Source organism: Platichthys flesus, chromosome 19 (assembly GCF_949316205.1).
Source record: "Platichthys flesus chromosome 19, fPlaFle2.1, whole genome shotgun sequence".
Classification (NCBI taxonomy): Eukaryota; Metazoa; Chordata; class Actinopteri; order Pleuronectiformes; family Pleuronectidae; genus Platichthys; species Platichthys flesus.
This window is the reverse complement of record NC_084963.1, coordinates 20,919,222-20,933,766: the sequence shown is the minus strand read 5'-3', so window position 1 is coordinate 20,933,766 and position 14,545 is coordinate 20,919,222. Positions and strand designations below refer to the sequence as shown.

The following is a 14,545-nucleotide window of genomic DNA, read 5'->3' as shown; positions in this document are numbered from 1 at the left end:
AGTCATCACAACCTCAAGCTCAATTTAAAAGCTGTTTGCTAAATAAGAGCAATGCGAATTTATGTCATTCATAATCCGATTAGTCGATTAATCGTTTCAATAATCGAAATATTAATCGACCATCAGTTGCAGCCCTAGTTGTAAAGGCCCTTTTTTTACCTGATTTTGAGAATTGTAATGGATTGAGCACTACCAACATCATCAGGAAGTTGGTTCCATTGTTGGGCTGCATAGAAACTAAAAGTTGCTTGTCTATGTTTAGATCCTAACCTGGGTACCACTAGTAGACCACTTCCCAGTGACCTCAGAGGTCACGTGGGCTTATCTATTCTCGTATTGGTTATATATCATGTCTATTATGTATTAGGAAAAGGCTCCATTCAGAGATTTAAAAATGAGCGGTAAAACTTTAAAACCAATCCTGTGACTTACTAGCAGCCAGTGGAGAGATTTAAAAACAATGGTTATATGGGCTGTCTTTTTGTTTTGGTAAAATCTTGCAGCTGAATATTGGATGAGTTGTAGGTGCTTGATTGTCTTTTTAGGATGTCCTGATAAAGGTCAGGAACTTAGAACTGTTAACCAAACAACAGGTTTATTCGAAAAAAGTACTTCAATCAATCAAATTTTATTTATTTACTTATTGTTGTTCTACATCAAATCATTAGTTTGGCATCAAATATGGTATCATATTGGTACAAACACGATGTATAATATGCATATCAGGTTTTTCCTCTCTACCCTTCAGTGAGTTATAGCTATTTTTGTGGATGTAAAAGTTCTTTGAAGTTACAAAGTCTGCGTTAGGGGGAGTTATTTTAGGAGGCGGGCCAAGAACTAAAACAGCGTTTCAGACAGAGGGTGAAAACGGCATTAGGTAACACTTTGAGACAGCTCAAGTTTATTTTAATCATTACAGCAGGTAAACCTATTCTGGTATAGCCGAAATCAAAATGATCAATGTGTAAATGGCCAAAATATGTGCAGCGTCACTGATTATCCTTTCTCTCACGCTTCCTCTGTGCAGAAGCCTTCCGTTGGCCAGAAAGGGCACAGTGTCCAGTGCTCTCTACATGGCCTGGCTGGAGGCACTGTCCAAGGAGCTGCCGCCCATCCTGCTGGTGCGCGGAAACCACCAGAGCGTCCTCACCTTCTACTCTTAGACATACAGAGAAGAAACATCAAGTTTTTAAGCCTCACCTCCCTCTCTGCTTCTTGGAGCAGACTTGTATACATCCCAGTTCCATCCATACCTAAAGGTGCACGACATACACTTCAGAGACGGTAAATCAAATCACAGCCACTGGTGAAAGCAATGCTGGTAATATGAATTAAATGAAGGAAGAGAAAATTGGTTGACATGTGTGTAAATGCTCTACAAGTGACAGAGGAATGTATGGGTTGTGGTGGGTGGAGGCTGAAAGGTTGCCCATTCTGCTCCTTTGTTGATATTTATTCCAAGATGTCAGGATTCTTCTCTTGTAGCTCTAGTTTCTTGTAATTTCCTCATGAAAATGTCATTTTTGTTAAAGCTGATTTCTCTCAGGCCCTAAACCAGTCGTGTACAATCATCATATTGTTCTCACAATATTGAATACCTTGATGTCATACTTGTTAATTTAATTGAAGTTGTGATACAGCAATAATCACCCTGTTGTTTTCCTTAAATGTTGGGAGAGAACCATGCAGAATGCTTTGCAACACCATCTAAAGCCTTATGGATGTGCCTTCCAGCTGAATGAGATAAACTAATTATAATCTCTATCCAGATTGACAATACTTTGATGAATAATAGTTCGTTTTATTGAGTTTTTAATGTGATTCCTTCTTAGTTAAGCTCTGTATTTATGCATATGGATGCCTGAATTTAATGAAAGGTGTCCACTTGATTGCATAAAGACTTTGTATGTTATTTCTCTCTCTCCCTCTATCTTACCCTAATCAACATGCTTATATTGGGCCATTGTATTTAAATTTTTAGTAAAAGTTTTGGTCTTCCTTTCCAAAGCTGTTTTTCTATTCTTACGAAAGTCTCAGCTCCTTGACTGAAGACAAAATTTATCTTATAGGCATAGTACCTAAACCATGTGTATATGGTTCTTAAATGTAACTTCTTTTCTCATAAATAGATGTGAATCTAGTTTGTCATTAGCCATGTCAGGTGGAAAGGCAAACTCCCCCTTGTAGCTACTGATTGACTAAATTAAGCTTTTCTCTAAACACTTTTTGTATTTCTGTGTCTACATGTATGGTTCTTTCCATGTAAAGAAATCACTCTTCCCAACAAGTTAGTTAAAACCTTGCCTTAATGCTAGAACTAGTCTAGCTCGTAATGCTAGTCATGAGTTTATTTTCTCATATAAGCCATACTGGCTGGATGGTCCCTGGGTAAATTCAGATAGCAGTCCATTAATAACAAGTTTTCATAGCTTACTCAAGGCCTGTGAGCTGCTGGTTAAAGTGGTCAGTCAACAGATAGTAACACGTTCCATTTAGTCAACATCAGTTGCACAATAGTCTTGAGTTTCGCACTCATGTACGTCTGTGGTTGTTTGATGAAAACTGCTGGTCCCCTTTTCTAACAAAGCCCCAGTGGACAGAGATAAAGAATGACGGGCAAGCTTCATGATGGGAAGACTTGCTGACAGGAAGAATGTGACATTGGAATGTCTCAAGACTGAGTAAAGATATACCTCTATGTAGATGAGCTTGTGTTGCATAAGCACACTTAATAGCAGTCCATCGCTTCATCACATGAAAATATCTACTCGCTTCAGTTCATTGAGGTGGAACTTAAGACACATTTCTTTCCTATAGGAACACTGGCCTGTAAACACAAGGGTACAATGACTCCAATCAAAGCCATTCGAGACTGTTTCACAGTTTAGAACACTAATGTTTTAAATAAACCAATTGTATTCCCTGCACTACCATGGTAATAAACAATATTCACTTGGCAAGAGGCTGCAGATAATTTAATATAATAACCACACAGCTCTTGCATAGTCCTCTTAAATTCAAACAGGTTTCTGTTGTTACTAAGCTGCTACTGCCACTTTTTGGACCGGTTAAATTAACTCAATTTAAAATTGTGTTCAGACTGATTGAAATGTGAATTTCAGAAGTCCCGCCATTTCTTTTGAAGTAAGCGCGGATATGCTTATTTTCCCTGTGCAGCACACATTGAGGCAGATATACACCTGGATTAGGAAAAATATTTGAGGGGAAGAAAAATATGAGCTGAAATCCTGTTTTCCTATTCATGAAAATAGAAAAATAAAACAAAGGAAATTACAGTGCAGTAATGTTCAACATTGACTGTTGAAGCACAATAACAGATAACAAAGACGCAATTTCTCATTTGAACATGTCTAAAATTTGGCTGCCCACTTAAATGTTCTATTTAAGGGACCTGTCCTGAAAAAAAAAAAGAAGACCATTTGAATAGCTGTTGGTCTGAGCTGTGTGTGTAGGATCATTTTCGTAAAAAACGACAGCGCTTTGTGGATAATCCTATTCTTCCACTGTTATCATCAATAGTTAACAGTAGTGAAAGGGAACCATAACTGAAACCCAGTATAGAAAGAAGGTCTATTTTGAGTACTGGTTATTAATTATTGACCGATTATTGTCATAGATATAGAAACTGCTACAAACCCACTGGATAAAACAGGGTTCTCTATTTGTAATGTTCTTGTTTTACCTGTTTACCCGAGAAACAAGCAGTAGCATTTAGATTGTATTTCATCTATTCTATCCTTTAATGTATGCAAATGTTAAAGAGGAATTTGACACAATGCTTTGGTTGGTTGATTGTACAATATAATGAACACTACTGTTAAGAAATAGTATCCATCATTTCCCTTGTTTTCCTTTCTCTTTTATGAGCTGTTTCCTAAATAGACTGAAGTTCAGCACAAAGCAGTGTACTGATAGCTTAACTGTGCTCATATATATATATATGTGTGTGTGTGTGTGTGTGTGTGTGTAATCTCCAGTTACCTACACATTAACCATATAAACAACCAACAAAGTTTTAGAGCACCTCCACATCCAGTTTTTACAAAATTTTACATCCTAATCTAAGTTGAGCAGACAAACATACTTCTGGCTCTTGTTGTTAAATGGCAATTACATTTTTCGGGGGGTTGTTGCTCCCATCATCGGTGTAGAGGATGGGCTTTGGTTTAGTAACAGTAACACTGCCTTTTTACTGACGCTTTGTAAGCGCCTCTATAGGATTAGTTTGTATTAACTTCCAATGCTGCAGTATAGTTAATACTATAGGCCAGTTTTCTATCAAGATTAGCTAATTTTTTTTCTTTAAAAGTAACTCATTTACTTTGTAAAATTGCATGTTATTCACTGGACTTGAGTTGAACTGCTCAATACAAAAAACTACTTAAACATTTATTTTTTTTAAACTGGAAAAGTTGAGGTGTTGTAAAATTTTTACCAGGTAGTGTACACACTCTTGCTCAATAGTGTTTAATATGCCCTAAGTAGTTTCCAAATATGCTGTCAACCTTTATATAACTTTGAAGGCAAAGTCAAAGATCACCTTTGGTTAAGTTGTAGCATGCAAAAGTGTCCCCCAAAGTCATAATTTCTTTCTAAATTCTGTTTAGGTTGTACCTTTAGAAAATCTGAACATGGTACGCATAAATAATATTTTGAAAGAAGAGACCAAGTTTAAAATAGACCAAAATTATATTAATTGTTATCAAGTTTATAGCATAATTGTTTGATAATACAAAGAGGCAAAAGTTCAGTGGTTACTTTTAACTTAACCACTAAACCAATGCATGATGTAATTCGTATATCTCATAAACAGTTTTTTGACAAATTTGTTCCTGAAATGCATTTGAAGCTGAAAGGGTTAAAAATACCTTTCAGCTAGTGGAAGATTCTGACATTTGGGGGCACTATTGTAAACTATGAAAAAAGTGTTGTATATTTAGAGTCCATAAATTATTCTGCTGTGACTCACTAACACTCCCTAGCTGTCGGAGAGCATTATTACAAACAAGAACACGGGGTTCTCTATATTTGAATAATACAGTGAAAAAAATGCAGCATATATACACATATATATATATACCCCTATCTATACACATATATAAATGTATCTGTCCAACCTGGAGAAGATCTTTGTCTTGTGTCATTAAATGAAACAAAAGACCTCCTGTCAACATTTTACAACCAAAGAATAGTGTTTGTGTCTTGTTTTCTTCACTTCTGTCCTGATAAATAGATTCTAATGATATACTCTTTTCTATGAAGAAACCAAAAGTTACCTGTACAGATGTCAGCCTCCATGCGATTTGACATCTCCTAATCTCTGCATCTAATTTTCTGCTAAAGCCCCCTTCCTCTCCAGTATCCATCTGTCATGTATCAAGCTATGATGATCAGTAATATTGTAAAAAGTATCATGAACTGGTCTTAATGGTGATGGAACGCTTGTCCACATTTCAAACCTAAATTAACCTGTAAACAAACTTTATAATCTAATTACAACAATTAAGGGAGTGGGAAATTTATGTCAAATTTCAATATGGAGAACAATATTTATTTTAGTTTAGACATTTCTCCGCATATATTTCTGTCTTGCATAATTTGGTTTTAGTTGTAAGTTAATTTGCAGGATGATTTATTTTTTATTTGATGCCTTTTAATTTTGTCTTTTGTCTTTTTTTAATTTTTTCTCTTTGAATTAGTGTATTTCTATGTTTTCAGTCCCTTCTGAAGAAAATACACGATGATATAAGCAGATCAAACCTGTTTCCTGCTTTCACACTTGAATCGACCTAGCCAGTTATAGCTGTAATGTTTTGATACACTGTACTGTAAACAGTAACATATATGCTATTTCTAAAATTTTAACATTCATGATACCAATACTTTGTACATCTTTGATGCAATAAATCATTCAAATGATATCCGTTACCTTTGAGGTCTGCTTTTTGCTGTAATGAAGTAGTGGAATTAGTTACAAAATAATAAAAGCAAGGTATCTGCATTCTAAAACAAATGGATCAATTACAAAACAGATCGTTTCAAGAGGCACTTTATTAGAAACACCAAACAAACCGCTTTGTCCTTAAATAGACTCGTGTTTTTTAAATCATTGATTCCACAAAATCACTGTAGGATCGGATCCAGTTATGTCAGATATGTGCTCTCTTCTTCCTCTACCCATAGAGTAATGTCTCAGTGTACCATGTACATCTCTGCAGCATTGTGAAACAACTGGAGGTCAGCAAAAAGTCAGTTAAGTATTTCCAACACATTGATCCATATACTCATCAGTTTTTCTTCTGAAAGACCACAACTGGCACTATAATAACAATAAGTATCGCACACAGAGACAAAATTATTGAAAAAAATATTTTACAATTTTTTTTTCTTTTATGTTCTGCTTCTTTCTTTTTCAGTAAAGAGTCAAATCCTGGTGTGTAGAGATCCTCGAGCCAAAAGTCCATATCTTTAGCAGTCTTCTCTTCCTCCTGCAAGGAAAATCTAAATATTGCTTAAACCATCAAAACAAATAACCTCTTAATAAATACCTCTACATTGCTGATATGCAATGATTGATATAGGTTATGTGCAGTTCCTAATATAACCTTATTTTACTTTTTAATTTCAACTTAATTAAAGATTTACCACCATGCAACCCTCATTTAGTTTTAACCTTATTTGAAGATTCAATCTAAGTCAGTTATTATAATTTATAACATTGGGATTGGCCTGTAATTTTAACAACACTTTTCTAGTCATGATGACCACTCAAAGCCCTTCACATTTCAGTGTTTCCATTCACCCGTACATTCATACAGTGGATCTATGTGCAGCACTGTCTATCACAAACTGCCAGACAGAAGTAATTGGGGTTCAGTATCTTGCCTTAGTGCACTTTGTTAGTGGTTGACAAGTTCTACCTCCTGAGCCACAGCTGTTCAACAAGAAGGCTAAAAGTTGCCTAGTTTATTTTGTCAAGTCTTATGATGGTATTAGCCTTTAAAAACCACACAATGTTTCATCTTTTAATTGTAATATGCATACAGAATATGATAAAATGCAACCAAAATGAAAAAATGAAATGAAAATATCCCGGATTCAAATGCTGCCACCTTGTGCACTTGGAGCCACAGTCTGCAAAATAGCGATCACGGGATAGAGCGGCAATAACTCGGTCCTTCAGATACACCCATTGGACCAATCATGTTTCAGTCTCTGAGCTGTCAGTCATGATGTTTCTCTCTGTTTTAATAACGTCAGATATCAGCGAGATAAAAATGTGTACTGTGACTTTTTAGTCTGGTCATGGAGGAGGTGGGAATTAAAAACTCTACTGTAGCCAACCACCAGGGAGTGATCAAGACACTTTAGATTCATTTTAGAGGTGCAGTCATTTTGTCCATCTTTATACAGTCTAAACCTTCAGCCACCCCATCACCCCCCAGATCTTGTGATGGCTAGATTGCAGATTTGTTACCAGAAGTTAGTGGTGGCTGAGTGCAGACTGGAGACCTATAGCTGATGTTGGACCTGACTGCTTCCTGGAGACCAGGAGCAAGACTTGGTCCTTTTTTTTGACTGAAGAAAAGGACCAGAGGCTGGCCAGGGCCGGCTGTTTCAGGTTTTGCTTGATTTAGAATTTTGTTATCTTTGCCTGTGGATTCCCTGTAAGCTTTGCACCGCTGACTACCTTCCTGTGTATGTCCTCTGCAGGCATTAGGACTGAGACAGTTGATTTGAACTTGGAGCTCTGTCTGATTCCTGCATGTAAGTCTCTCTTCTTGGTCCAGTCATAACTACGTGAACACAAATATATTTATTTCTGGAAACTAATGAGTCCCTTGAGATATGATACTGCATGTTATGGGAAACCAGCGTGTGTGAGAGTGCGGCTGATATCCTATAGAGCTGGTGAAAAAAAGCGAACACGCCACAGACGATTGACAGGATTATAATTATAATATCTATGAAAGCTTTTGTGCCAAAAAGTTTAACCAATCAGCAGAGCAGTTTTGAAATCTGCTGTTCATTGTGCATCCATTCACAGATCGCATAAGAGACCAAGGTTGGTGCCTACCCATCATGTACTTTCATTGTTTCACACCTTATGTATTTTCCGAAAGTTCTACTTTTGTAATTGTGCAATCAAATCCAATTTGTGCTTTGTTGTTTCATTTTTCATGTATAAACTATTCATTTATTGTCAAAATAGCTTTCTAACTAGAGTCATTTGACTCCTACACAGCTGATATCCATACATTTGTCCTCAGAGGCCTTACCATTATTCTTGGTGACAACGACAGACTTCTTCACTTCTACTTCTTGTAAGTAACTTTTTTCTTAATTTAAGTATATCTAAAAGTATCAAGTAGGCTTAATGAGGAACTTGTACAATTATTTGTTACACCATATGGGCATAGTTTTATCTATACATTTAAAACAATGAGATATTGATCCACTTCCAAGAAAATTGTTTTAATCTTCCACAAATATTTACGTTCTCTGAGTACCAAATCCTCTGAGGCTGGATAAGTGCTCTATTGTTGAGCTCAAACTGTTTAAACGTTTACACCAGTAAACTTATACACTAGTAATAGCCTTTTCCAAGCTTTTCCGTCTAAATTGCTAAATATTAGTGATATTTAATTCATGAGATATCATTGTGCTCTTATGTTTATCTTCTTTGTGAAGGACTCTGATGATGATGACTCATTCCACCATATTGATATTAAGATCCTCCTTGTTGGCATGACGGTGCCGTTCTCTCATCTTCCCTGCATCTTAGTTCAGCCTCAATGAAGATCCTCATCGAGGCAGACGTTTTGATGGGCTACATGCAATACCAAGTGTAGTGTGATTGGCCTAAGGATATTTTTACTCTTGTAATAAATAGTAAAATCATTGCTTACATACCTTGTTGGTTTCTTGTGCCTTATTGCTTATGCTCAACACATTAAGCAGAATTTCAGAGGTCTGTCAAACTATCGATACATCTTCAGACCAAAGTTTAAAACTTTTCAAAACAAAAGCTCAGTAGTTTTGCTCATTATAAAGCATTGCAGCAACAAATCAAATGCTCTGCTTTTACGTTGAAGACAAATTTCCTAACAGTAAGTGTTTCTGTGAAAGTTTGTTGCCATGAAAGAGATGTGCATGTCGTGGGTCAGTTGACTGTGTGTTGTCCGTTATGGTGAAATTAAAATAATGGAATTATCAACATGACCTATTGGGGATGTTCACACTTGGTTTGATCCAGTTACCGACCACTGCTTTACTTTATCCATTTAGAACTGGTCACCTCTTTAGAATTTTCTTTTTTATATTGAATGTTTGGCCTGTCCAGATCGCAACACAATCGGTAGTGGCCTTTCTCTAGCACTTACTGTAGACATGCTGAGTATGAAGCTGATTAGATGAACATTCAGACAGACGTATGTGGAGTACAATCCCTTAGTTATGCTGTTATAGACCTAGAATGCTGCGAACTCCCATCATGCACTGAGCACTTATTTCTCCCCTTCTCTGTCTCTTTGTCTTTCTCTATCTTGTTCGGCCTCCCATGTATTGCTATTAAATTACTATGTCACAACTTTGTTTATGTTTACTCTCTTATTTTTAGAGTACCAAAAGATTATATGTTGACAAAATCTAATTAACAGACAGCACAGTCTAGAATTTTAAATTCCATAATTTTTCTGGTTGTGCATCTGCCTTTCTCTTTTGGCTTTGCACCAATCCATTTCCATACTTCCATACATCCTGCCAATCAACCACTGCCAAGTTACCTTTAAAAAGTTGGTGAGGTTGCCGTGGATCGTTTGAGTGCAATACTCCCTGACAGTCCATGAGGGCTTGGACTTCTCCATATCTACTTTGTCCATCGATCTTAAATCTGTATACAGAGGATTCCTTTTAATGTTGGACTTCACAGTAAATGGTGTGATGTGCTTCTCCAGGTATCTGTCCACAAACACCACACCGTCTGGGAACGGAAGAGACCTCTTTTCACTCTTTATCCTCGGCTCTCTCTGCGGAGACAATGAGGCCTTGAACTCTCAACACATGCACCTTTATCTTTTCTCTACTTTCTAAACAGTGCATTTTAACAGGGATGTGTAGACTTTTTATATCCACTGTATATACACACACAAGTTTGTGCACACTTCCCTGACAGTAAGTACTGTGTTTTCGCTACTTAAGAGTAGAAATACTGTTAAACAACAAAACCGTGAAATAATTGTTTACAAAAAGGAGGTATGAGTAACAGTATACAAAAGAGACCTAATTACAGCGCTAAGAGTAAATGTATTTCACAACGTCTGAGTAATAGTGGCTGAGAAATATTCCTTACCTGGGAGTAGACCCTGTTCTGCCAGTGTCTTTGACTGGACATAGCTGAGCCAGCATGGAACATTCCATGTGTGACTGGCAGTATCCTTACATCAAGCTGGAGGAACTTCTCTGGGTGGTTGTTGTTGGGCAGAACAGAGATGTCCATCCTGACTCTTTTGGTCCACACTGTTTAACCTGCTTGCAGTCAGACTGAATGGAACTGCTCACTGAAACCTAATAGCTCTGTAATAATTAATGAAGACCAAGATAGTTATGACCCTGTATCACTTGCAGGTGTGTGTAACCCAATCTGTCCATTAAGACCTGCATCTTCTTTTGATGGCTCTGATGGGTGCGATAACCCCCACCTGAGTATATATTCATTAATTATTGTAGTTTTAATATTATTATCGTAATTGTACTATGGCAACAGTGCATTCCTTATTGAATAGAGAGAGATAGAGAGAGAGAGAGAGAGATCGACTGACTGACTGACTGACTGACTTTTTCAGTCAGCTATCCATTTAACATGATAAAATGGAAGCTTCTGACTATAGCAAGGGTTTGCCGTTGTAGATAATTAAAACGGACCTGGCTGAAGGGGACACCATGCAAAAACTCCCAGAACCCATGCTCAACTAAAACGCTCCTCCCTCCTAGAGGTGTTTCTACCCTTTAAGATTTAAACTCTTTTTTTGCAAGTCTCTGCTCTTTGTCCAGTCATCACATTATTTTCTCATCTCATTTCTCATCTCATTTTCATCCGCTTATCCGGGGTCGGGTCGCGGGGGGAGCAGCTCAAGCAGGGGGCCCCAGACTTCCCTTTCCCGGGCCACATCAACCAACTCTGACGGGGGGATCCCGAGGCGTTCCCAGGCCAGTGTTGAGATATAATCTCTCCACCTAGTCCTGGGTCTTCCCCGAGGTCTCCTCCCCACTGGACGTGCCTGAAACACCTCCCAAGGAAGGCGCCCAGTGGGCATCCTCACCAGATGCCCGAACCACCTCAGCTGACTCCTTTCTAAGTAAAGGAGCAGCGGCTCTAATCCGAGTTCCTCACGGATGGCTGAGCTTCTCACCCTATCCCTAAGGGAGACGCCAGCCACCCTTCTGAGAAAACTCATCTCGGCCACTTGTACCCGTGATCTCGTCCTTTCGGTCATCACCCAGCCCTCATGACCATAGGTGAGGATAGGAACGAAGATCGACCGGTAGATCGAGAGCTTTGCCTTGCGGCTCAGCTCTCTTTTCGTTACAACGGTGCGGTAAAGCGAACGCAATACCGCCCCCGCTGCTCCGATTCTCCGGCCAATCTCACGCTCCATAGTACCCTCACTCGCGAACAAGACCCCAAGGTACTTGAACTCCTTCACTTGGGCTAAGGACTCATTTCCTACCCGGAGTAAGCAATCCATCGGTTTCATGCTAAGAGTCATGGCCTCAATTTTAGCGGTGCTGATCCTCATCCCAGCCGCTTCACACTCGGCCGCCAGCCGATCCAGTGAGTGCTGAAGGTCACAAGCCGATGATCCAATGAGGACCACGTCATCTGCAAAAAGCAGTGACGAGATCCTCAGACCACCGAACTGCAACCCCTCCCCACCACGACTACGCCTCGATATCCTGTCCATGTATATCACAAACAGGATTGGTGACAAGGCGCAGCCCTGGCGGAGACCAGCATCCACTGAGAACGAAACTGACTGGCTGCCGAGGACGCGAACACAGCTCTCGCTTTGGGAGTACAGGGATTGGATGGCCCTGAGGATAGACCCCCTTACCCCATACTCCCGCAGCACCTCCCACAGTTTCTCCCGGGGGACCCGGTCATACGCCTTCTCCAGATCCACAAAACACATGTAGACCGAATGGGCATACTCCCAGGCCCCCTCCAGGATCCTTGCGAGAGTGAAGAGCTGGTCCGTAGTTCCACGTCCGGGGCGAAAACCGCATTGTTCCTCTTCAATCTGAGGTTCGACGATCGGCCGAACCCTCCTTTCCAGCACCTTGGAGTAGACTTTACCAGGGAGGCTGAGAAGTGTGATGCCCCGGTAATTGGCACACACTCTCTGGTCCCCCTTTTTGAACAGGGGAACCACCACCCCGGTTTGCCACTCCTTTGGCACTGTACCCGACTCCCACGCGATGTTGAATAGGCGTGTCAACCATGACAGCCCCTCAACACCCAGAGCCTTTAGCATTTCTGGCCAGATCTCATCAATCCCTGGGGCCTTGCCACTGCGGAGATGTTTGACCACCTCAGTGACCTCCACCAGGGAAATTGACGATGAAACACCATCAACCTCGAGCTCTGCCTCCAACATAGAGGGCGTGTTATTCGGATTCAGGAGTTCCTCAAAGTGTTCCTTCCAACGTCCGACAACCTCCTCAGTTGAGGTCAACAGAGTCCCATCCTTACTGTACACAGCTTGGATGGTTCCCCGTTTCCCCCTCCTGAGGTGCCGGATAGTCTTCCAGAAACACTTTGGTGCCGACCGAAAGTCCTTCTCCATGGCCTCTCCGAACTTCTCCCACACCCGCTGCTTAGCCTCCGTCACGGCAGCAGCTGCAGCCCTTCGGGCCTGTCGGTACCCTGCAACCGAGTCAGGAGTCCTCCAGGATATCATATCCCGGAAGGCCTCCTTCTTCAATCGGACGGCTTCCCTGACCACCGGTGTCCACCACGGTGTCCGAGGGTTACCGCCCCTTGAGGAGCCTAAGACCCTGAGGCCACAGCTAGCTGCCGCAGCTTCAGCAATGGAGGCTTTGAACACCGCCCACTCCGGCTCAATGCCCCCAACCTCCACAGGAATGCCAGAAAAACTCCGCCGGAGGTGTGAGTTGAAGATACCTAGGACGGGGGCCTCCTCCAGGCGTTCCCAGTTCACCCGCACTACTCGTTTGGGCTTACCAGGTCTATCCGGAAATTTCCCCCACTCCCTGATCCAACTCACAACCAGATGGTGGTCGGTTGACATCCCGCCCCTCTCTTTACCCGAGTGTCCAAAACATGCGGCCTCAGATCAGATGACACGATCACAAAATCGATCATTGATCTTCGGCCTAGGGTACTCTGGTACCAGGTACACTTATGAGCACCCTTATGTTCGAACATGGTGTTTGTTATGGATAATCCATGGCTAGCACAGAAGTCCAATAACAAACGACCGCTCGGGTTCAGATCAGGGAGGCCGTTCCTCCCCACCACGCCTCTCCAGGTGTCTCCATCGTTGCCCACGTGGGCGTTGAAGTCACCCAGCAGAAGTACGGAGTCCCCTACTGGAGCCCCATACAGGACTCCATTCAGGGTCTCCAAGAAGGCCGAATACTCTGAACTGCTGTTTGGTGCATACGCACAAACAACAGTCAGAGTTTTCCCCCCTACAACCCTTAGGCGCAGGGAGGCGACCCTCTCGTCTACCGGGGTAAACTCCAACACCGCGGCGCTCAGCCGGGGATTTATGAGTATCCCCACACCCGCCCGGCGCCTCACGCCCTTGGCAACTCCGGAGAAGAATAAAGTCCAACCCTTATCCAGGAGTACGGTACCAGAGGTGAGACTGTGCGTGGAGGTAAGCCCCACCAGATCTAACTGATAGCGCTCCACCTCCCTCACAAGCTCCGGTTCCTTTCCCCACAGCGAGGTGACGTTCCACGTCCCCAGAGCCAGCTTCTGCCGCCCGGGTCTGGTCCGTCGAGACCCCTGACCTTCGCTGCCACCCATGTGGCTGCGCACCCGACCCCAACGGGTCTTCCCACAGGTGGTGGGCCCATGAGATGAAGAGAGGGGGGGTGCCACGTAGTTTGTTCGGGCTATGCCCGACCGGGCTCCGTGGCAAACCCGGCCACCAGACGCTCGCCATCGAGCCCTCCGTCTGGGCCTAGCTCCAGACGGGGGCCCCGGGCTTCCTCCGGGCTGGGTCCCATCTCCTCTTTTATCGATATTCATTGAGGGTTTTTGAACCATTCTTAGTCTGGCCCCTCACCTGAGACCACTCTGCCATGAGAGACCCTACCAGGAGCACAAGGCTCCAGACAACACAGCCCTCAGGTTCACACGGACACACAAACCTCTCCACCACGATAAGGTGACGGTTTATTATTTATAAATACTTGATTGGTCATTGTTGTTGGCTAACTGATGCGCTAAGAGAAGTAGAATGTGTCCAACTAAATGTATTTTTATAGAAAA

The 14,545-nt window shown here is 41.5% G+C and overlaps 2 protein-coding genes across 2 annotated transcripts in view; one reads left to right on the top strand and one right to left on the bottom strand.

Annotated features, from left to right (window-relative positions):
- The window catches only part of slc12a2 (solute carrier family 12 member 2), a 50,601-nt gene extending 44,659 nt beyond the window's left edge, over positions 1 to 5,942 (top strand). The window contains exon 27 of the mRNA XM_062412327.1: positions 1,028 to 5,942. Within this exon, the coding sequence (XP_062268311.1) occupies positions 1,028 to 1,163 (136 nt within the window). The 3' untranslated portion in view covers positions 1,164 to 5,942. The remainder of the gene's footprint in view (positions 1 to 1,027) is intronic.
- Positions 5,943 to 6,308: 366 nt separating this feature from the next.
- Positions 6,309 to 10,519, bottom strand: LOC133975594 (major intrinsically disordered NOTCH2-binding receptor 1-like). The gene is made up of 3 exons (XM_062413580.1): positions 10,373 to 10,519; positions 9,807 to 10,049; positions 6,309 to 6,509 (listed from the first exon to the last, which is right to left on the bottom strand). Exons 1-3 carry the CDS (start codon positions 10,517 to 10,519, stop codon positions 6,309 to 6,311), a joined length of 591 nt encoding a protein of 196 aa, XP_062269564.1.
- Positions 10,520 to 14,545: the final 4,026 nt, after the last annotated feature.